Raw genomic sequence first — 25,191 nt, forward strand, 5'->3', positions numbered from 1 at the left:
AAAAAAAAAAAAAAAAAAAAGCAAAAGCAAAGCACAGTCGGGAATTTGAATCTTAAATCACATCCTTGAAAAAACATAAAGGGGTCATTGTTCACAGCCAATGGCAACTCTACTTCCCATTCCAGGACCTTGCAGCATCCTGCAGTCTCACCAGACATCAGAACGGCCCAGCTCTCTTTCTCTCAGTGACATCGTCCTTTCACTTCCATCTTGCCTCTTCGTTTGCCTCTCTTTCTGCTGCACTATCCTGGATGGATGTTCCCCCCCATTCCACCTCCCCCAAGAAACTCCCCAGGAAAATCCCCTGGAGAGGGCATGTTGTCTTCTGGTAGGATTCATTTTTTTGCTAGAAGGTACCCCTGCAACCTTTACCCTTGTTTTCCTGGGAAAGCAAAGGAGTTACATGGTCAATGCCCAGACACTCTGGCAAGCACGGCAAAGTATGGATAACTTCCACGTAGGGACTCTTTTTGTTCTTTAATACCTAGGTGGTTTCTAAAGTAAGATATTCCTTTAAACATTGTCTCCAGAGTCCTAATATTCTGCTTCTTTTCATAGCCTAATATTTTCTGCTTGATTTTAAAGATATGAAGCCATTGAACTGCTGCTGCTGTAGTAAACTGCTAATTATCTCTGCTTCTTACAGCTCCTGAGACTTCAGAGAAACTCAGAAGAAAGCCCGAAGAACAGCCCGATTCGGAGACCCAGATATTCTTGTAAGAATAGAATAGTGATCGAAACTTTTAGAATTTAAGCTTCTAAAAAAAACATAGTTCTAAGAAGTATTTTGTATTGTTTTATTTTCATCTTTTTTTTGGCCATGCCGCACAGCTCGTGGGATCTTAGTTCCCCAACCAGGGACTGAACCCCGGGCCCACGACAGTGTAATTTCTTTCATTATGTGAAACATACATGCTTATTATTTAAAACATTCAAGCAATATGTAAAAGAGTAAAAAATGAGATCTTGTCTCCTCCCCAACCTGTCACTGTTAAAACTTCCTTGTCTATTCTTCAAGATTTTCACAGCTGTTGAAAAGATTCTCTGCTCTCCTCCCTGCCACCATGTCTACCTGTCTTGAGTATAACATATATACTATTCTCTAATCTGCTTTTCACATTTACCAAATGTCTTGGGCATATTTGCACATCCACTGCAGCTTGTTTTCATCAGTGACGTGGAACTCCACTGCTTAAATGCCTGCCTTTATGTTAAAATGACAATTCACCAGGTAAAAGAAAGAAGATTTTCCTATTTCTAATGTATTTCACTTAAGCTTCACTATGGTCTCCTGCTGTCACAGCACAGAATCAAAAGAACTCGCATTTCATACTCCATGCAAGAGGGTTTCCTTACACCCAGGAGCTCCTTCTTCATAGCTTATGTATGAAAGGTCATAACGCAAAACTCTGGACAGCATTTTAGCAAAGTTCCATGTGATTCTGTTTTCAACTCGATACATAGCATTGTTCCTTCCAAAGAGTTACAGCTGAGTTTTTTCTATATTGCCCTCACAGAGACTAAAATCTTAGGGTGCAGATATCGTTACTTGTTGGCATTATTTCCCCTCTAATGGTACCTGATACTTGCGATACACTTGATTCATAAATTATTGAATGAAGAGTAGATAAACATGCAAATTCAGACTTACTGTTGAAAGTTTATTTAAAAGATGATAAAACTAAAGATTGTATATGATGAAAAAATATTAAAACCTGTTTGTCAATTGTCTACCTTTAATACAGAGGGAATTATTCATCTCCAACTTAAAAGTTACTGTGGCATTTCTACCAGGAGTCTTCCCAAAACCTCCACTTACAGTGAGGTGCTCAGTGAATAATAATTGAGTTAAACAAGCGAAACTCTGGGGAATCTCAACAACTTCCACGGTTTATTCCTGATGCCCTGCATGCACATACGATGCCATTTTCTCAAAGACGTTGCTCTAACATTATATAATTAGAGCTTCAGCACTGATAAAGCAACAGGCTTCATACTGCAGGATGCCCAAGAGGTGGGGTGAGCACAGAGCTGCTCACGCTTTACATTTTTGAGGGCGAAATTGCCTTTTTCAGTACCTAAGGAACTTTGAAACCCTGTAATTTTGTCTCTCTGGCAACCTGCAATTTTTCATTTGTTTTTTTTTTAACATCTTTATTGGAGTATAATTGCTTTACAATGGTGTGTTAGTTTCTGCTGTATAACAAAGTGAATCATTTATACATATATATATGTTCCCAAATCTCTTCCGTCTTGCGTCTCCCTCCCTCCCACCCTCCCTATCCCACCCCTCTAGATGGACACAAAGCACCGAGCTGATCTCCCTGTGCTATGCGGCTGCTTCCCACTAGCTATCTGTTTTACGTTTGGTAGTGTATATATGTCCACACCACTCTCTCGCTTTGTCACAGCTTACCCTTCGCCAGTAACCCAGGGAAAAGGAGGCTTAGCGCTGAGCCCACATTCCTGTAGCTGTCAGGAAGTTTACTTACATGTATTCTGGTTTCAAAGCCACTTTATCTTAGTCTCACAAACAAAGTCTAACAGTATAAAAATGCAGAGTGTTTGCATTGGACCCAGAGCTAATGCAGCACTTCCCGTCCACCTCATCACCTTCATCTTCTCATTTCTTCTTTCTTCTGACTCTACTGCCTTTAGACTCGGTTACCTGGACCTTCTCATTAGCCAAAAGGATCCTTATATTCTGACAGTTCATCTATCCATCTACTCATTCATTCATTCATTTATGATGTGTTGAGTATCTACCATGCATCACATGCTAAGGATATAAAAGTATCTAAGACATCACAGTTTCTGAGAATTCAGTCTAGCAGCAGAGAAAAAGGGCACATCCTCCATTAATTACAACCCATTGTGACAAGATCGACAGCAGAAGCAAGGATCATGTGTCGTGAGACCTTAGATACAAGAGTAATTCAGTCTTATCAGGAGCATGAGAAAAGGCTTCAGAACTACCTCTGAAGGTGGCCAAGCGGTTTCATCATTTTCCTCTTTCTCTATCACCTGCTTATCCTGCTTCCAGGTCTGCTGTAATCCATGGTTTATTTTTCTTTCTCCCTCAGAAAACTAAACTCTGTTAGACTGTGTTTTGCACCTTTGCACCCCTAATATCTATCACAGCATTATATATTAATTAATTAAGTAGTTAACGGGTTCATGTGTCTATCAGACAAATCTACTGAGCACCTACTAAGTGCCAGGCACTCTCCCAAGTGCTGCAGATATAACAGTGATGAGAGGCCAAGTCCTAGCCCTCCTGGAGCTGACAGTCTGGGAAACAGAACATAATCACCTGAGCCTATGATCTGTTTGGTGGCAACTGTGTTACAAGGAATGAGACAAACAACCGGATAAAAGTTGAGCTGATGGTGCGGTGGTGGGAATGGGTTGCCGTATCCTTTGGGACAAGCTCCGGAAGGTTGTTCTGTTAGATGATTTTTGAGCAGAGAGGCGAAGCAAGCAGGGGAGTGAGCCATGCAGATTTCGGCAGGGGAATGTTCCAGTGGAAATAATGGTGAAAGCACGTGGGCAGGGGCATGGTGGGCACATTAAAGGACCAGCTAGAGCAGGAGGGGGTCCCTGGAGATGAGGGCACAAAGGTGTGGGCACATTCCACGTGGCCATCTCAGGACTCTGGAGTTTTCCCTGAGTGGGAAGGGAAGTTTCTGGGGCGTTTTGACGGAGTGACACGATCTGGTTGCTGTGGGAGAAACAGACTGTAGGGTCCACAGGGACGGGGCCGGGGAGGTGAGGGAAGAAGCTGCTGGTCCCGGGAAGAGGGAGGGTGGTTTATCCAGGTGAAGAGGGACGGCAGCATTCTGGCTGTATTTAAGGTGAAGAAAGCAACCGCTGCTCTGCTGATTGGGAAGATTGAGTTTTAGGTGCTCATTAAAGTTGGATACATCATATACTGGGTTGGCCAAAAAGGATTTTCCGTAAGATGTTACAGAAAAAGCCCGAACGAACTTTTTGGCCAGTCCAATATATGAGGAAGTGGCCATACTTCTCTTCCTTTCTCTCTCTTTCTGTCAAACACACACACACAGGGTAAGAATACATTATATTCCTGGTTAATACCAACAATGAACTGACACGATTTGTTCAAAGCAAAGGTCTGTCTTCCACTAGCCCAACTGGAATAATTTGCTGTCTGAAAACTTAATCCAGGTATCACTGGGGAATTTACTGGGGAAGGACTACAGTATTTACAGTTAGATGGTCAGAGTTTAAGCTCCAGTACTATCTACTACTGTGTGAGCTTAATTCTTCTATTTGTCAGCTTCTTACCTAATAAAGTACTGCACCTCCTGGTAAGGATTCCAAAGATAGTGACCAAGAGGAGAATCTTTATCTATGGAAAGCTGTTCACAGCATGTCCTTAGTCTAAGATTGCTTGTCAAAAGCAAACCTAGGATCCAGGACTAATGAGCCCTTGAAAATGTCACGTAAGCCATGTAACGATCAGAGGAGAAAAGAGAGAGGTTTCAAAACCAAAACACTCCAGAGAAGGAAAAGGGAATCCAGAAATCTCTCTTTCCATCTCAGTCAATGCTGGAGAGAAATGGCTGATGCTCTTCTATGGTGTTCCCCATCAATATTCGGAGTTATTTTTCCACTCCTCTGCATGCATATGACTGCCTGCACCCCAGATGCCTCCAGTCTTGGGCAGACACAAGGTTCTCTTGTTGGCAGTGGTTCTCAACCTTGGCTGTAAATTAGAATCACCTGGGGGAGCTGTGCCCCACCCCGATGTTCCATCTGCATCCCAGAAAAATTGAGTCAGAATCTCCAGGCTGGGGGGGGAGCTGGGAGGCAGACACTGACATTTCACAGCTCCCAGGTGATTCCAGGGGGCAGACAAGGCTGAGACCCAATACCAGATTAGGGAGCTTCCATCAGATCGATGCGTGACCTCCTTTAACATGGATTGCTCTAATGTGAGGAAATACAGCATTTTTAAAATATTGGTAGGCAATTCTCAATTAGGCTTTTATGTTATGTTAATTTTGGCATTTTTCAAAATCAAGTTTTAAGCTTTAAATTAGCCCTAAAGACCACTAAATGGAATAATTATTGACATCTCCTTTTACTTCATTTTTGCCCTTAACTGAATCAGCAAAAATTTCTTGCATGTAAAACTACTGAATTTATTTGTTTATGTGGTTACTTACTTGTTTATTCACTTAATCGTTCCCTGCTTGTTTCCAAAAGAATGTAGTAAAGTTTTATTCACATTTATACGATCTGGGCCACAAGCAGAGAATAGTAAAAGCTCATTGGATCAATAAAGAAAGTGAAAGAAAGGACGTCAAAGTAAAAGAAAGGATGGCTGCCTAATGCTCTATAATTGATACAACATTGTTTTGCTTATTTGTTGAATACTATTCATGTTCAAAAGCATCTTCTTTAGGGCAGAGACTTGAACTCCATTATTTACAAACTATAATGTGAGTAATTAACAAATATTAATGTATCATTATCCAAGCCTGTTAACTTGAAACACATCATCGTTCTGATCATCACCAGTTACACGTGCATTTTGCTACTGAGTCTGGAGCCCATAATTGGTTCCCCTTCCACTTGGTGTCACCCACGCCCACCCGGTCATCACAGCTCTTACCAGATGGAGCAGGGTCCCTCCTGAAGACATGGGCATGTGCGGGTCGGCCCCCTCCTTCAGGAGCCGCAGCGCTGCAAGAATGAGAGAGGAGAGTTACAGGGCATCTTTCTTCAACATCCTGAATCAAAAGGTGTAGCATTTCATTAGTATCTAAATCTCAAATAGCCATGAAAGCCAAAGGAGATGGATGAATCGCCATCTGACCTTTTTGTGTATTTAAGAGCGGTGGTGTTTCCCTTCACATTGAAACTTATTTGTTGGTTTGTCAGCGTCACGACCCGTTACAGACATGCAAATTACTCAGAAAGGGGAACACACTTTGACATTTGTTTCTTTGAAGTGCCTGGCTTGTGCATCCATTAGAGATCAAAAATAAATAAATAAAAAGAAAGAAAGGACTCCACTAGGCTCATGTATGCTTTAGTTCACTTTTTTTTTTTTAACTCATTAGGACTTACTGGCTTAAAACAATAAAAGTTTACACTTTGTACGTTAAACTTCCCTCCTGCAATTACCCCTGAGCCCTGTTTCCATCATTCTCCCAAAGCCATGTGTATCTAAATTAGTAATGTCAGACAAATCAAAACAGATGCTATGCATTAGAATAAAGGCACAGCTGGAAAGTGACCTAGTTTCCATTTGAACAGCAAAGGTGGACTGTGTAGGACATGGAAAGCCCTTGGGAGATGGATTATGTCTCATTCTCTGCAAATTGCCACGGGCTCCAAGAGGTCCATCCATTCCCCAAGACACTATCCCAGTTTCCACGGTTAACGGCAGTATTGTAGCTTTCATAACAAGCCATTCATGCTTTTTCCACAAATAACTAAAGCAAAAGTTCCTCTTTTAGTCCATTATTACACAGAACGGTACAAAATGGTTCACATTCAAACTCTTACCTCACTGAGCATACTGTCTTTCCTCTAACTTTCTCCCATAATCCGCAATGTCGGCAGAACACATACCCTTTTCTACGTCACCCCAAATCTTCCCTGTGTTCCAATCTCTAGTTTGTTACCATCGTCCCAGCTCTAACTGTACAGCTCAGAGAGCAGACACATCTTGTTCCCTCACATACTTTTACCCTTAATTTTAAAAAGTCTGTTCGTGACAACAGAAAGTTCATTAACTATGTTTACCAATGGTTTTGTCAGAATCAAAATAGCACCTTTACCCTAATATTTATTTGTTTAGCAAATGAAATCATTCATCTTGAACTAGCTGATATCTATTTGGTGCTCTGTATTCTTTACAGCAAAGAATCTGTACTAGTGTGATCACAAATAGAGAGGAAGATTATGTTATATAGTTAAAACATGAGTAAAATGCTGTCAGATTTCTACATAGAATCCACCATGCACACATGTGGTGAATTACACATAATATAGATCTGTGATACACTGGCCTTGGGGTTAGACAGATTTGAGGCCGAGCCCCACTGGGAAAGCTAACCCACCCTCCTGGCACTGCATGAGGATCACTAAATGATTTTTATTAGTATAATTACTATAAGTCATGAAACCCATAATAATATATCACTGAACACATATCTTAAGGTTTACTCTAAATTTTCTCAAAACCTTTTGATTATTAAATGTTGAATTTAAGTGTAGGATATAAGCAACACAAATTTACCAATATTCATTGAAGGATGAGTGTACAATGTGTAAGGCAGGATAAAGAGGGTGAAGAGGACAATGCAGGGGATGGTGGGAGAATGATGAGTAAGGGGCAGTGAACAGTCCCTTAGGAATGGCAGATTGTGTGTGACTTGGAGGAATTTGTTGTGGAGGATATTTTACATCACACTACAGGAGTTGGAAGTCATTCTGTGGCCAATGAAGAGGATCACAGGATATTAAGCAAAGGAGGAAAAGATCCCTTAGGTAAGTGCTATGGACTGAATGTATGTGCCCCCCCCCCGCCACCCGCAAATTCATATGTTGAAGCCTAATCCCCAATGTGATGGTATCAGGAAGAGGGGCATTGAGGAGGTGATTAGGAGGTAATGAGGGTGGAGCCCCCATGATGGGATTAGTGCCCTTGTAAGGGGATGAAGAGACTAGAACTCTCTCTCTGCCAGGTGAGGACACAAGGAGAAGAAGGTCATCTATAAATTAGGAAGCTGGGTACCACCAGAAGCCAAATCTGCTGGTGCCTTGATCCTGGGCTTCCCAGCCTCCAGCACTGTGAGAAATCAAAGGTTTTTTAAGCCACCCAGTCTCTGGTATATTTGTATATTTGTCAGTCTGCAGCCTGAGCAGACTAAGACAATAAGAGAGGTCAGCACAAAGGCTAGAGGGGAGTCTCTTGCTCCCACTTGCAGTTTAAATCCTGAATAAAGGTTCAGGCTCAGATGAGGGGGGTGATACAGTGCAGCTTGAGGGTTCATGGCTCTGTGTCAGAGGATGCAAAATGGACTAACCAGCCTGGGACACAACAGGGATCGGAGCCACCACTGCAGAAAGAGGGGTCTATGGCAGCACTGACAGCCAAGGTGGGACTGAGCCATCTGGTTCAGGGAGACCATTTACAAAGCACAGAACATGCATGGGTTATCTCCACAGGAGCAGGTGGGCCACAGTGGTGTGCTTGTGAATGCTCAAGGGCAGACAGAGATGGAGATGAGATGGAGATGTTTAGATGATGGATGGATGGATGGATGGAAGGAAGGAAGGAAGGATGGATTGGTGGATGGATGGATGGAAGGATGCATGGATGGGTGGATGGGTGGATGGGTGGATGGATGGATGGATGGATGGATGGATGGATGGATGGATGGGTGGATGGTTGGATGGATGGATGGATAGATGGATGGATATGCACTTAGGAATTTACTACACATTTTACTGCTATAAAGGCTGTGCAGCCCACAATTTATTGTAATATCCATATAGCCAATTGATTCTTACAGAATGATTTAGATGATTTTTACTAAAAATTCCTGTATCCACAGCCAATCTCTGGTTACAATTAATGAATGTGACCTTGAAGTTTTGGTTGATATTTTCATTGACATTACTGAGTATGGGCCAGAGGTCAGGAAACTATGAGTGGCAGAGGTCAAATGCCACCAGCGTATAGCCCTTGAACTAAGAACAATTTCTGCATCTTGAAGGGTGTGTGAGGAAAAACAATAATTAAAAAAAACAAAAATGTCCAGAAGAATGTATAACACGGACTGTATGTGACCACTAAGTTTAAAATATTTAATATCTGACCCTCACAGAAAAGATTTCCTAACTCCTGAGTAAGATTAAAGTGAAATAATGAAGGACGTCAAAGCGCCATCCATCTATCAATGACCTGAGCGACGTCTTTGCTGAATCAGATATTAGTTTCTGAAAAACGTAATCATAGTTTACCACATTTTTGGCGGTGTTCACAATACAGTGGCTACTGACACAATACATTTTTAAGTATAACCTGCATCATTAACATTTCCTCCATCACTCCTTTAATTCTAGACAATCATGAAGATAAATAAATCAAGCCCTGGTTTGTGGCACTGGCCAATTCTCGGGGTGTAATTCTCCCACCATGGTTGATCTCAAGCTACCAATGTGGCACCACTGAACCCAGGGTTGGGAGGAGATGTGACCCAGCTCACAATTTTGTGGCATTTCTATCACACACACAAAAGAGATGTAAATAACTTCAAGCGCATAAAGAAGAGAAAAATGTAGTGAACCGATTAGGAAGTGATGCGCTTTGAGCTTTACCGCCGTTTTTTATTAGAATCTACTTAATTGTAAGTTTATATACTTTAGTTTTTATTTTATTTTAAATCCTGTGGCTTTTTGTTGTTTTTTTTTTTTTGTGGTACGCGGGCCTCTCACTGTTGTGGCCTCTCCCGTTGCGGAGCACTGGCTCCGGACGCGCAGGCGCAGCGGCCATGGCTCACAGGCCCAGCCGCTCCGCGGCATGTGGGATCCTCCCGGACCGGGGCACGAACCCGTGTCCCCTGCATCGGCAGGCGGACTCCCAACCACTGCACCACCAGGGAGGCCCTATACTATAGTTTTTAATACAGGCTTTGTTTAACTGTTTTACAACCAACTCATGAACTCCTGACATTTCAACAGTCGGCTCTCAGGGTCTATGAGAGTAAAGCCCCAGCACAGTACGGGGAGTGGCCCCGAGGTGGATTAGGGGATTGGCCAAGAGCGCCCAGGAAGGACTCTGTACGCAGCAACCGCAGAGCTCCCTTCCTGCCACGGTGAGACTGACGAATAAGCCCCAGCCCTTCCTTCACCCAGCCAGACATCAGCCTCAGGAGAAAAGGAGGGGGAATCTGGCATCTTCTTCTCCTAGGTAGAAGACTGTTTTCTGACAAATTGTTCACACTATCAGATAGAACTAAAGCAGAACCGGAGACTGGATACAGACCGGTAGTTGCCCCCAAATACCATGGGTGCAGCGCAAGAATACGACAAAATCAACTTTTGACTAAATGAGGAAACGTGTTCTTCACATACACAGACTGTAGACTGTGCTAAATTCTATGTCTCTGCTAAGGGTTAGAAACGGGACATTGCCTAAGGTACCGAGACGTAAAAATATATGGAAGAAAGTATCACTTGCATAAGAAGAACACACTGAGCTTTTCTAAGTACGTAGGGTCTGATACTGCTCTCAGTGCTTTAGTGCAAGAATCACATCGATTCTCCCAACTCTATGATACAAATACTATAATTGTATTAGTATCAATACAACTGATAAGGAAACTAAGGCTTATAAATTATGCGAAGGAAACTGAGGCTTAAAAATTGAGATGGTAGCGTGGTGGATCTAAAACAGTGTGGCAGTATGACTCCAAGGATTGTGTTCTTAACCATGAAGAGCATCAGGACACTTTACCTCTCATGTCACAAGGGAGTTGAAAGGTCACCTTCAACTCAGGAACCACAACAGGAATCAAGATCTATGTTAATATCCTCACAATAACTAATTTTGTAGGAAACTGTCCAAATTTACGTTAAAACACTTTCTCCAAAAAGGTATGGGTTCATAGCGACTTTGGAGCCACACGGTTGGAATCGACAGTCAAGTGAAGTGACACCACCACGACTTGGGAGTCTTTCCATTACGATAAAATCTGCAAGGAAACAGCCTAAGGAAAAACAGCCATCTGGGGACCAAACAGAATAATGAAGTTTGGGCTCCTTTTATAGGGCTGCTGCTTGGAACTGATTCCAGCATTTATTGTATATTTGTGGCTTCATCATCAAGCTGCCACAGAAACTCTGTCGAAATGTCTGCGTGGGGGGCATGATTTGATATTTAAAAAGAAACATTCGGTCTCGAAATCTTCAGCTATTGGGGTAAAAATGGATGAAAATACGTCATCTTTAATAGAGTCTGCAGCTGTCTTCCCCGATGTCCCCACCGTCACCAACCATAACCAAACCCAGCGGTCCCCCTGATAATTATCACTTTAAGTGTCTAGATATGACTGTGATGTATCTGTGTTGATGACAACCACTGATGATAGTAATTTGATAGCAACTTGATGACAGTAAAAGCGCTCTGGCGATCACAGGAGCTGCGGTGGACATCTGAAAGCACAGCAATCTATGACTGCTCTCACACGATTCTCATGATAACAGTGGGTCTGTATTCACAAAGATTTCAGGTTTGAAATCAACAGATCCAAGGAAGAGTGAAACAAAACCTAACCATGGGCTCTAAATTTTGTCCTCATTAGAAGCCCTGCAAAAAGGCATTTTTTAGACAGAGGGAAGGACAGATCACGTGGCAGAATGTTAGCAAACAGTCCACCTGGTTGAAGGGTACATGGGCTTTCTTTGTATGATTTGTAAGTTTCATTTCATTATAAATAAAAAGTTACAATGAATAGCAACAATAAAAAAAGCCAGTGTCATTTTTTCCTTGCAATGGTAACAGAAGCATCAGTGTCAGGACTTCTAAAAATGTAGGAGAGAGCTTCCGTGACAATTGACAGTCTTCCGAGAGATGCCTGAAAAAGTTGATCTGATGTTATATGTCAATAAAGAAGGGAAGCAAAAAAGAGGAATAGAGAAGTTATGTTATCGATGCCACAGAGATGCCTCCTTGCACAGAACACTGCTGAACATACAGATTACCTGCCTACAGAGAACTCAAATTTTAGGATCTCTAGGAATGACCTGAGGATGGTTTTTTGAATCGCTTTTCACAGTTCAGTGCTTTCCAACCGACTTTTCATTATTCTCTCCCACTAAGTTCCACCATGAAATTGTAAAACCACATACATTCTGGATGTCTGCTGTGTACTGTAGACCCACAAAGGGTGACAGACCCACGTTAAAGTTAAGATATTTCTCCCTCAAGAGCCGACTTGTCCACCGCTGGGGGCTATTTCTTCCCCCTTTAGAATCATACTCTTGTCCACCTCCAGTTACTCTGATTCAGTAGTTTAGGGATGGAATCAAAAACTCTGCATTTTAAAGAAATGCTCCAGGAGATTCTGGGGCCAGTGTCCCCCTAAAGATATTCTGAAGGAAAAAAAAACGGCTAGGATTCTACTACCTCAGCAAATTACCTCTGAATACCTCAACTAGAGCAAAGGGATTAATTAGTAGAAAAGTGAACAATTCATGGCAGTTTCTTTCCCATGAATTGGCCATTGAAACCTTGGTCCCCACTGCTGGGTGAGCCACAGTATTCCTCAGAACACACAATTTTATTCTCAATAAATACATAGTTATCCAAGCCTACCTAACATGAATCTTGGGGGCATTTGGAGAGGAGAAGGTCAGGGTGTTCATGGATGGGGGGCCTCCAGTCAGTACACAGCCTGAGCCTGGGGCAATGATTCTCAACCCTCATTATGCTTTAGGACAGCTAGTAGAACTTTAAAAAGATATAAATGCCCAGGTTCTGTCACCAAATTCTTAAGTCCAGTCGGTCAAGGATGTGCCCATCTAACCATACATTTTTAATGTCAGGGCATCTCAGTGATTATAATACTGGGAAGAGAGGCAGCAGTGGAAACCAGTATCCAAAAGACTGTGTAGCTGGTTTCCATCCCAGCCTGGCAATAATTGTAAGAGGGCGTAATGGGTTTTGAAGATCATGGTGAGTATCTGCCTCGAATCCATACTCAGGTGAGTCGCTCAGTCACACCTTAAGTGGTCCACGGGCATCACCAGGACACTCAAGGATTATACCAGCCACTCTCTTGGAAAAGGAGACCACTGAGGTTGGGGGATGGGGTCGGGGCTGCAGTAGGGTTCCACACTTAGCAGAGAACTACAGACTCATCAGCTTGGTGGGCCTGAGAAGCAAGTGGGTGGAGGCCCACCTAAGCCACACTCACCTACCAGGCTTTGGGCAGTTAAGACTAATTCCATATTATTTGCAAGGGGCTTAAGGTTTCTGCTTTCCTACCCAACCTGGTTAAAACTGGATCTGACTAAAAGGCCAGAGATTGTAAGCATGAGATCTAAGATCCCCATTGCCAGGGTGACCCAAATCTCCAGTCCCAGCCCAGTCATGCAGCTGTGACCAATGCAACAAAAACCCAGTGAGTGTCTTTTATGTGCTTTTATGTGCTATCTTAGAAATTGGGGTGTGGCAGGGGAGAAATGGGAAAAAATCCTGTATCATCTAGTGGACTGGTGGGTGGAGAAGACAGAAGACAAATAAGAAATAATTAGACACTAGAGGGATTTGCAGTCCTTCTAGAATCTGTGGCTGAATATCTTGAATCTGTTTTGGAAAAGTACTTGACACTTATTTCTTATATGTTGTTTGTAACCCATTTCCTCCCTTCCTCCTTCAAGGACCTTGCTGACATGCAGCTAAAAAGATATTCAGAAAAATGCTATTATCAACCTCAGCTGTTCTATAGAATGCTAGCATATATTACAATGTTACAGTATATATGTCTGGTGGGAATCAGGAATGGCTCCTGTACCTAAGCCAATCCTAAATCATTAACTCTCAAAATATTCCAGAACAGACCCAGAGAGACAGCTCATGACAACATGATTTAAGTGCATCATACTTCTTCAGACCTTGATGTGGAAATAGTAAATCCAGAATGCACACAGTGTAAATACACACTGCACTTTTTATTTTCTTTCTCTATAACCCACTGTCAATTTATATTACATAACTTTAAGATGCTCTTTTCACGTGCCATTGCATTATACTACATCTTTGTAGGAAACCATATGATTATATATGTGTGGGCCTCATTCTGGACTCTATTTTATTCTTTCATCTACTTGCTCACTTTTTGACAAATCATAGTTGCATATTTTTGCAAATGTTACTGTGTTTTATTTCAAACTAAAAGATTTTAATGAAAATTTTGCTATATTACTGTATAAATAATGAATACTAAAATTTAGAAATGTTGGTTACTAAGTAGTGACTATTCTTCGTTAAATTGACCCACTAAACTAATATCAGTGAGAACAAAACTAAAGTACCTCTTCAAGGGAGAAAAGAAGATATGAGATGGCAAAGTCCTCCTTCATTCTCCAGGACATCTTCTTATCAAAAAAGCCAAGATACATCCCTATCAAAACCCATAGCTTTTTTTTTTTTTTTTTTTTTTTGCAGAAAAAAGAAAAGCTGATCCTAAAATTCATAGGAGACTGCAAATAGCCAAAACAATCTTGAAAAAGGAAGAAGTGGGAAAGAAAGAAAAGAAAGAAAAACCAAGTTGGATGACTCACGTTCTGACTTCAAAACTTACTGCAAAGCTATAGTCATCAAAGCAGTGTGGTGCTGGCCTAAGACAGACATATGGACCAATGAAACGGGACTAAGAATTCAGAACCCATAAACCTATACATTTATGTTCAACAGATTTTCAAAGATAGTCCAAGATCACTCAATGGAGGAAGGAATAGTCTTCCACAAATAACAGTTGCTAGGATGACTGGACAGCTACAGTAAATTGTAAAAATAAAGAAAAACAACAAGTATTGGCAAAAATGTGGAGATGTTGGAACCCTCATACATTCCGGGTAGGAATGAAAAAATGGGTCAGTGACCACGGTAGAAGTTTAAATTTTCTTCAAAATGTAAAACATAAATAACTATATGAGCTAGCAAACCCGCTCTTACATATAAGCCTCAAAGAATTGAAGACAGGTACTCAAACAAATACTTGTTCATACATGTTCATAGCAGCACAATTCACAACAGTCAAAAGATGAAAACAACCCAAATGTCCATCAACTGACTGATGGGTAAACAAAGAGAGTTATATCTATATAATGGAATATTATTTAACTATGAGAAAGGAAAGGAGTATGTGCTACAACATAAATGGACATTCAAAAGCTAAATGAGAGAAGCCAGACACAATAAGCTATATAGTGTGTGATTTCACTTATAGGAAATCTCAAGAATAGGGAAATTCATAAAGATGGAAAGCAGACTGGTGGTTGTCAAGGGCTGCGGGGGAGAGGAAAATGGAGAGTGACTGTCTAACGGCTACAGTATTTCCACTTGGGGTGATGACATGTCCTGAAACTAAATAGTGGTGACGGATGCACAATACTGTGAATGTGGTAAATGGCGCACTTTAAAACAATTAAAATGGGAAGTTTTATCTTCGATGGATTTTATCACAATAAAAAGTTATAATCCTTCTACTGTGATGCTCTTAAACTTTATAACCTTCTTAAACCATATACACTTTATTATAGTCATGCTTTATAAAACTATCTATACAGAAAATCTAATGTCAAATACTTTTATTTGCATAAATCTTATTTGTGTTTTTCAATAATTCTGAGGCAGGAAAGGAAGTTTCAAGGGATAATTAAGCTTTCTTATCTGTATCTCATTTGGAAAATTTTCCGCCAATGTGCTGAAATATATGTTTAGCCTCAAGAATGAACATTGAGAACGCTTTCGAATTCATAGTTTCTGGTCACTCAGAATGACGTAGCAGAGCTGCTCAAGTCCTATCAGCACCTTGGACCCCAGTTCTTACAGTTTTCAACTCAGCGTCAAATAAACCACATGCTCTTAGTTGTTACTTGACTCTGATATTTCCCAGGTTACTATTTCACCCCTACCTTTTTGAGTCTTGTTAATCAGTACATTTTTCTTTTTTATACTCTGACATATGCCCCATTAAGCATTTATAACTGTTGTCCCCAGAGAAGCTCATGTAGAAAAATATATACAGGGTGATACATTAAGGAAGAGAGATAAATGCTGCCCCTTAGGAAATGATCAATTCCAATTTCAATACTTGCCAGAGGCTTTAGCATTCAACAAGATTGAGTGAGCCCACCCCTTCCCTGGTGCTCATGACCACAGAAGCTGCCAGAAAAATCTATCTATCAGTGTTAGGTCTTCGCACTAAAGAACTGCCCTACAAATGCAAAATCAACAGTTTTTAATGTCCTTGCATGTTGCACACTTTAATTAACCAATTTCAGTTTGTGTCTTAAACACTCTTCGAAATTCAGTGTTACGTGCACAGGCCAAATTACTCTGATGAATACCAAATACCTGTTAGTCCCAGAAGTGCTGAGGACATTTCTGTCTCATGAAAAATCAAGGAAACATAAGGCGTGAATGATGGATATCATTCCTTGGGGAGTTGGTACGGAAAAGGAATCTGTTCCTGGTGCCCAAGACTTTATTTAGCTTAAATCTATACTGAGCATTTACATTTGATTCACGATGTTCTATGTTTAAAAATCCATTATTAAATGGGAGGAGAAAATTTAAAAAGGCAGAGGCAAGGGTACAATGAGTCAGGCTTCAGGGGTATTTCAAAATGTTGTCATTGAAAGCAGTGCTTTTTAACTTAGAGACACAAATAATAAATATGCTTTTAAATCTTTCTGAAAGGGGCACTTCCTGGCTTGTCATCTAGTCTGCCTCTAAACAAAGGTCTCTTTCCATGTAGAGTCTGCTTTCCTGAAAGTTCAGAAATGTGACAGTGGTAATAGTATTGGCTCTTTTTCTAGCCCATTCATGTTCATCAACTATATAACTAACTAGTAGTGTGGACTGCAAAAGTCACCTCTCTTCAAACCAAAAATAAAATTGATTTAGCTAGATATTAGAATGGCTAAGCAAGTGACAGGGAGTACTGAATAAGTACGTCCTCCATCAATTTGGACTCAAGATGAAATTAATCCTTATAAAACATACCAACAGTAAGCACAAACCCAAATGATGAAATAGTCTGTGCTAGGACTTCTGTGTTTCTCTCTCTCTCTCCTTCTCTCTCTCTCTCTCTCTCCATCCCCACCACCCTCCCCTACTTTTCTACACTACTCAGACAAGACAATGAGGGTTTTCTGCTTTTCTTTCTGTTATTTAAAATATCTAATAGGTAAAAAATTGTCAGACCACATAAAAAATAGATTCTTTCTGTAAGGAATAAATGAAGTAAAGTCAAACACTTTCCTAAGCCTCACCCTATTTAGATTACAGAAGCATCTACTGTGGCCCACAGTTATCTGAAAACATGTAGAAAACAGAACTATGCCAATATTTGGCAAGTCTGTGGTAAACATTAAAGGTTGGCTCTAATTTGGGCATATGAGAAACTAAATTGAAAAACCTGTGTAAATAATTTGTTAATATCTTTCTGTGTTAAAACTAATCAAAACCTACAATTACAATAAGAATCATCATTTTACAAACAGGAGGGAATGGTAACTCAGGAGATATAAAAATGCTTAGTTACATTAAGTACAGCTGTGATTGGGGCTTTGCTAAAATGTGAATGTGAAGAACCAATGTAACTGAACTGAAACTCTCCTGGCCACCAGTTTTCATACCTATTCAGAATGTGTCGTTTGGGGCTGTGATACTATTCGTTAAATGGTGTTTTCTTTTAAAAACAAAATAATTCCAATAAAAGTTTTCAATCTTTTCAAAAACATCGTACGTTATGAATATTATTGGGTTGGCCAAAAAGTTCGTTCAGATATTTCTGTAACATCTATGGAGAAACCCAAATCAACTTTTTTGGCCAACCCGATAATTTATTAACACAAAAGTGTAATGAGTTGACATTTCGCAATTTCTTTTTCTAATTTTTATTGGAGTATAGTTGCTTTACAACGTTGTGTTACTTTCTGCTATACAGCAAAGTGAATCAGCTATACATATACATACATGCCCTCCTTCCTGTTTTTCCTTCCCATTTAGGTCACCACAGAGCACTGAGTAGAGTTCCCTGTGCTATATAGTAGGTTCTCATTAGTTATCTATTTTATACATAGTAGTGATATGACATTTGGCCACATTGATGCTGCGTGTTACGCAAAATAGTCCTGCTATGGACTATTGTTATGCAAATTGTTATATAAATCTGAGATTCACTGCCAACTTTGAGATAGAAACTTAAAAATATTAAATCGTATTTATTCTATTTTAGGAAAACTGCCCTTCGCAAAAGGAAATCAGTTAAACCTAACTATATTTAAGTGTCTATTTTTTTTTATAGTTAACTTATTAATTCAGCTGCCTCTTAAGTCCATGGCAGGAAATAAAACTCCCTGTGATTTTCAAGGCTCTCTTGCCCCATAGCATTCTCATCACTTTGGTGGCTATGCAGAGGCATGTCGGGTAACACACAACCCAGAGGAACTCACAAAAATCCAAAAGTGGAAGAAAGTTGTGCTTTGAAAAACACCTGTAAGAAAATCTGATAAAACATGTTCTCCCTTTCTTACCGTAAGTCATCCATAAATGTTGCTACAAAATGATTTTTTTTCAAAATTAGCCCATTATCCAGCCCCATGCGTTAAATAATCTTATCTCATTTTTCTTAGACTATAACAGTACATTCAGTTCTAACAAACACAATTTTATAATTACTTAAATAATGTTCAGAATTTTGGCCTGACACATATATTGCTCATCACTGCTTCAAATTTTTGTCTACTGGATTTAAACTCTAGTTCCCAAGGTTGTAAGAAGTTTCATTAGACTAGACTAGACTAGACCCCTGTATTTTCAAATCATCAGAAAGTATTTTTAGATCATCATAGATCATCATCACAGACATGAGGTTAGGGGGAAATGATTTATTTATTTATTTTTTGAAGCATAAAATATATTTATTGGAAGAGTACTAGGTAGCTGACAGATTCAAAGGTGACCCTGTTGAATGAGGCTTGTCGAGGAACCGAAACTGGCAATGCCTTGGCAAAATTCTGCCACTAAAATAGTCAGCTTGGAACAATGCAGCTGGCTCTTCAGCCCCAGGAACTTTTCACTGAGGAAAACGGGATCTATAATAAAATATCTATGTGTGTCATAAAAACATTTAAGCTCCAAACTAAGAAAAAGATGATGTTTTCTATTTTTATTGGATGCAAAAGACTTAGTAACTTTGAGACATTTAATACATTGGAAGCTTTAGTCTTGAGTACAGTTGACAGTAAAGATAGGCAGCTAGCTAGAAGATTAAGGGATTAAAGAGTGAGTTAAAAGAAAACAGACAAATGACATCCCTATGGAATGAAGGGACTGAGATGACTCCAGGGAGGCAATAAGATGTAGAGGTAGAGAAAATGCAAGATGGTACAGCTGCTGAGCAAAGTGACGGAGCTCCCAGATTACAGCGTGGAGAAGAAGAAATGCATGTTCCATCAGCAACGCTCTAAGATCAAGCCTCCCCCCCCCACACACACAAGGCCAGACACACATGGTATTTTACAGTATGATTATGTGAGTGTGAGAGTGTGTGCGTGTGTGTGTGAGAAAGAGATCCAGTATTTTCTGCTAATATCATTATTTTCATTTCACTGGTTCCAATCAACCCCTGATTATCAGAGTGATCAGTTCAAGTAGTTTAATTTAAAAATTAGCTTAATTATGTAGAACAAAATTTACAGAACACATGTAGGAAAAATTTATGTAGAACAACAGGTGATTGTCTTCTGTTATACAGATATACTAATTGGTTCAACGTATTTCATATGTCAAGGTGATCCGTGGAACACATGTGTAACATTCTAGTCTTATCTAACTAGCCTATTCTTTAAAATGGTTTTAATTTTTTCCTTTTTCCTCGCAAAGGAGTTTTTGTTTAATCTTCTAACTTGATCTCACAAAGAGTATCTTCTAGTTACTGTTTTTCAATAGAGCTTTTTTCTTTGGTTTTATAATAAAGATTTTAAAAAGTAAAAAGGTGACTTAGAATCAAGACTGAAAGGACAATTAAGTTAAAATATATTTGCAAAATAAGAATTTAACCCTCAGCATGGATAAAAGTTTGCATGGATAATAGAGCATATTTGTAAATTCTCTGTGATGAACTGAGTTACCTGTCTAATTTTAAGTTTTCAAATTACATATCACTACTGAAATAAGAAAGAAAAGAAGTTACGCAGTGAAGAGCATGATTTTGCACACGGGGGTGACATATATCGCCAGCAGAATTCTCCTTCAAAGTCGACACCGTGAACATTTTGTAAGAGTTTAAATGCTGTGAATTGTAGTTAATCTGCTTAATTCTGCAAGGTCCTTTTAAAACTATTTAGCAGTTAAGGTCATTTAATAGAAAATACATTTAAGGAATTTTATATTAAAAAGAAGGTTTAGATTAATGAAATAATTTAAATGAATCTCTTTAGGGACGTGGAATTCAAGTGATCAAGGAAGGTCAGCGTGTCTGTGTGTGTGTGTGTGTGTGTCTGTGTGTGTGTGTGTGTGTGTGTGTGAAACAGAAATGGAGAGAGAACAAGAGAGAGAAATACAAACATAGGTCTTCATTACCAGGCTCCAAACATGGAGAAGGCTCAGGATCATGGATGGAGACGGCCCCTAGGGTGCCCCCTGTAACCCAATGTCTGGGGTTCATATTCTGTTATGACGCTCTCCCCTTGAGTGTGGTTGGGCATGACAACTTCTAACCAAAGTGCTGGGACACTGGTTCCTTGACTCCGTCTTGACCACAGACTCACTCTAGAGACTCTGTTTCAATCTGGCCTCTTAACTGACTGAGCTGGGAGCCCACGTGGCTAGAAGCTGAGAGGGGTTCCAGGACCTAAGACATCCCGCAAGAAGCCAGGGCCCTTAGTCCTAACCCACAGGGAACTGGATTCCGCCAACCTAGTCAGCTTAGAGGTGGGTTCTTCTCCAGGCAAGTCTCCAAAAGGAGAACACAGCCTCCCCTCACCTTGACAGCAGCCACTTGAGACCCTAAGGAGCAGCCTCAGTGATGTCACAGTGTCACAGCCAGACTCTTGATCCACAAAAACTGAGAGATGCCAAGTGTGTGCCTTAAGGTGCTAAGTTTATGCCAATTTTTTAAAGAGCAATAGAAAACTCATAAAGCTAGCCTAAAGCAATTCATGAAACCAAGTCTATAAATCAAGGAAAAAATAATTTCACAATTTTTGAATATATGGGGGACTTTTTGGACTATGGATGGGAAAAGAGAGAGGAAAAAAGAGGAAAGTAGTGGGATATTTTGGAAGGTTTTTGGTTACAGAAATTTTATTTAGTGGGGGAACACATCAGAGGTTGAGAGAACAGAAGAAAGCCTTTTGACTGGAACCAGTACCATGAAGAAAGCTGTGAAGCAAGAAAATGCAAGAGGCATCCGAAGAATCCTGGAGAAAAGAGTTAGAGCAGGAACAGTGTGGAGGCTCCTTAAAAACTACAAATAGAACTACCATCCGACCCAGCAATCCCGCTACTGGGCATATACCCTGAGAAAACCATAATTCAAAAAGAGTCATGTACCACAATGTTCATTGCAGCTCTATTTACAATAGCCCAGAGATGCAAACAACCTAAGTGTCCATCATCGGATGAATGGATAAAAAAGATGTGGCACATTCATACAATGGATTATTACTCAGCCATAAAAGGAAATGAAATTGAGCTATTTGTAATGAGGTGGATAGACCTAGAGTCTGTCATACAGAGTGAAGTAAGTCAGAAAGAGAAAGACAAATACCGTATGCTAACACATATATATGGAATTTAAGGAAAAAAATGTCATGAAGAACCTAGGGGTAAGACAGGAATAAAGACACAGACCTACTAGAGCATGGACTTGAGGATATGGGGAGGGGGAAGGGTAAGCTGTGACAAAGCGAGAGAGAGGCCTGGACATATATACACTACCAAACGTAAGGTAGATAGCTAGTGGGAAGCAGCCGCATAGCACAGGGAGATCAGCTCGGTGCTTCGTGACCGCCTGGAGGGGTGGGATAGGGAGGGTGGGAGGGAGGGAGATGCAAGAGGGAAGAGATATGGGAACATATGTATATGTATAACTGATTCACTTTGTTATAAAGCAGAAACTAACACACCATTGTAAAGCAATTATACTCCAATAAAGATGTAAAAAAAAAAAAAGAGAGCAGGGACTTGTGCTGTAGTGAAATCACAGATGAAAAACAAGGCAAGATTAAGTTACACAAACCTTGAAGGTACACAACATGGAAGAGGGTCTTCATCCTTCTGGGAAAATGGCAGGCAGTTTTCTGAGAGTGGGAATGACATCATCACTAGGATCTTCTAGGAACAACACTAATATATCGGTGTGTGTGAGGGTTCGGAAGAAAGAAACACTGAAGGTAGAAACGCCCGGTAGAAGATCATTACAATCATTCAAGAATAGTCCAGGTCGGTAATAACTACGGCCTGGCCAGCTCATTCCAGAATAAGTGTGGCCCAAACATAAGAATGATGACAATAAGCTGGCATTTCCTAGATTATTTCAACTTGTCGTTGATGTTCATTAAGTTATGACTGAAAACAAAGAAATTAATAAAAAGAGTCAATGGGGTTGTCAGAGATTCTGCAAGACTGATTCTCCACCAAATACAGGTAGATGAAAAAGAACGGACTCTGGCTAAAAAATGAGTCCGACATCTACATGCAGCCCTTCTTCCAGTTCTTGGGTAGGAAGTGAGTTTGGAAGTAGGGGAAAAAAGATGTAGATAACTTGTCAACTAAAATAGCAAGGATTTTTTTTTTTTTTTTTTTTTTTTTTTACGGTACGCGGGCCTCTCACTGCTGTGGCCTTTCCCGTCGCGGAGCACAGGCTCCAGACGCGCAGGCTCAGCGGCCATGGCTCATGGGACCAGCCGCTCCGCGGCACGTGGGATCTTCCCGGACCGGGGCACGAACCCGTGTCCCCTGCATCGGCAGGCGGACTCTCAACCACTGCGCCACCAGGGAAGCCCGCAAGGATTTATTTTAATTACTGTTGTGCAAAAGAGCAGGAAGAAGGAAAAGCCGAGAAAAAGAGAGACCTAAGTAAGTGTTGAAACACTCCATCTCCCAAAGCTACCCCAGAGACTGAGCATTCACAAAAGCTCCGAGAAAAGTGCATTTTTGTTCTGTTTTGCATCGTATCCATGTTCTAAGGCACTAGGCTTGACCTCTATATGAACAGAATTGGACTGTATCTTGTGGAAGGCTCTGGGCTTGCTAAGGTGAAAAGTGTAGGTTTTAAACAGCATTTGGAGAAAACAGCAGAAAATGAGCCGCGAGCTGGCTGATGGACAGACTTGGTGAAACCACGCAGGCACATCCGTAACTCACTATACTCTGTGAAACTATAGTGACGTTCTCACTCCCCACTGCAGGTTGTTCAATACTGACTTTCATTTTGAAGATTGTTTCTACATCATGCTAGTCTCTCTGTTCCTCAATTAACTGGTTCTTTTCTCCTAGAAATGAGGCACCTAGAACTATGTTAGCTGTGGTGGTTTTTCCAAGTCCAGGTGGGCACTGTGGGGACTTTTCTACTTTAACTTCTTCGCTGCTACTGTTCTTTTTATCTTTCAGATTTCAGAGATTCTTTGTACTTGTGCGTTCATCCACTTTAGAAGAAATGACCGTTAATAAAAAGAGAATAGTCAAGGATATAGGTTATTTGTCTGGGTTTAACAAAGATACGTTTTGACAATGAAAGTTTATTGAATTCTTACCAAATAGAATCATGCCAAAGATAATCAAAAATGGCTATTACCCACTAAGAAGTCTTTATGAGGCATTTCAGTGAAATAAGTCATTTTTACTACTGTATAATAGTCTCATGATAAAATTTGGGGGTTTATTAAAATTGTTAACTTTATTAGCAAGTATGATACAAAATGTCTGACTGTGACATTTAAAGGCAAATACATACACATTGCAATTAACTAAATTTACAGTTATCTTCAATATAGTTTTGTAGGTTATTTGTGATAAAAATTGTAATATAACATAAAATTTTAAAAATTAGCTCACCAACTGTGACATGGTTAGCAGTTCTGAAACCCATTTAAACTATGAAAATAAAATTCAGTTCTTCAAATGGCAAATCAACAATCTATGCTCTTAAGGCTTATAACCTAAAGTTTTTAATTCGCCACAATATTTTATGGCAATCTAAAACAAAAATGGTTCTGAAGAACCTAGGGGCAGGACAGGAATAAAGACGCAGACGTAGAGAATGGATGTGAGGACACGGGGAGGGGGCAGGGTAAGTTGGGACGAAGTGAGAGAGTGGCATGGACATATATACACTCCCAAATGTAAAACAAATAGCTAGTGGGAAGCAGCTGCATAGCACAGGGAGATCAGCTCGGTGCTTTGTGTCCACCTAGAGGGGTGGGATAGGGAGGGTGGGAGGGAGACATAAGAGGGAGGAGATATGGGGATATATGTTTATGTATAGCTGATTCACTTTGTTATACAGCAGAAACTAACACACCATTGTAAAGCAATTATATTCCAATAAAGATGTTAACAAAAAAAGTATTTTATGGCATTATTTTAATCACATTTTCCTTGTAATAATTATGAGTTGTAATAAATATGACAGGATACATTTATAGTGATCCCTCGAGAGCCGAATAATAAGAAAGCTGCCATGTGACCAGTATCTACCTAATGTCCAATCCCCACAAGCTTGTAAACCAGTATTACCTCCATTTAACTGGTAAGAAACTTGAAACTCAAAGACGTTAAGTTGATTTGCAGGATGCCATCAAGTTAGATAAACATGCAGCACAAGAAAGATTTGTAACTCACACTCCGCTGATTCCAAAACTTATCATCTTTGCTAAGATATACTTTCATAAAGCACCTTAATGAAGTTATACAATTTTATACCCTCTTCCTACGGCCCTTCAAGTACCAACCTGCAAGGAAAGTTTGGGAAAAAGAAAGGAAGAGACAGGAGACGGTTCTCTGCCTAAATCCATTTCTACTTTTGCACTGAAAAGAACTTATATTTGAAGTTAAACTCACGAGAGGTTGGATCCTGAGATTTTCAAGGATCCTAGAGCAATCTGACAGCAGCCTACAGTTCTGATTCAAGAATGCAATTATTTTCCTATGAAAAACTTATAGAATCACACTATAATATCGAAATTTTAAAGAACAAGCAATCCAAGTATGCACAAAATAATAACAAAAGGCTACTGATGAGCGGTGTAGCCTACACTACCAAGACTACAGACTGACACTCACACTGTCTACAATGTAGCCTATACTACCAAGACTACAGACTGACATTCACACCGTCTACAATGTAGCCTACACTAACAAGACTACAGACTGACATTCACACCGTCTACAATGTAGCCTACACT

At 40.2% G+C, this 25,191-nt stretch overlaps 1 protein-coding gene across 2 annotated transcripts in view; it reads right to left on the minus strand.

The window, feature by feature from the left end:
• The window catches only part of MYO16 (myosin XVI), a 531,143-nt gene that overhangs the window by 356,707 nt on the left and 149,245 nt on the right, over positions 1-25,191 (minus strand). For both annotated transcript variants that reach the window (XM_029210034.1, XM_029210033.1), the window contains exon 3: positions 5,642-5,712. In XM_029210034.1, the coding sequence (XP_029065867.1) occupies positions 5,642-5,712 (71 nt within the window). The remainder of the gene's footprint in view (positions 1-5,641; positions 5,713-25,191) is intronic.

The sequence above is a fragment of the Monodon monoceros genome, unplaced genomic scaffold (genome assembly GCF_005190385.1).
Source record: "Monodon monoceros isolate NGI ecotype Baffin Bay Population unplaced genomic scaffold, NGI_Narwhal_1 Super_Scaffold_8, whole genome shotgun sequence".
Classification (NCBI taxonomy): Eukaryota; Metazoa; Chordata; class Mammalia; order Artiodactyla; family Monodontidae; genus Monodon; species Monodon monoceros.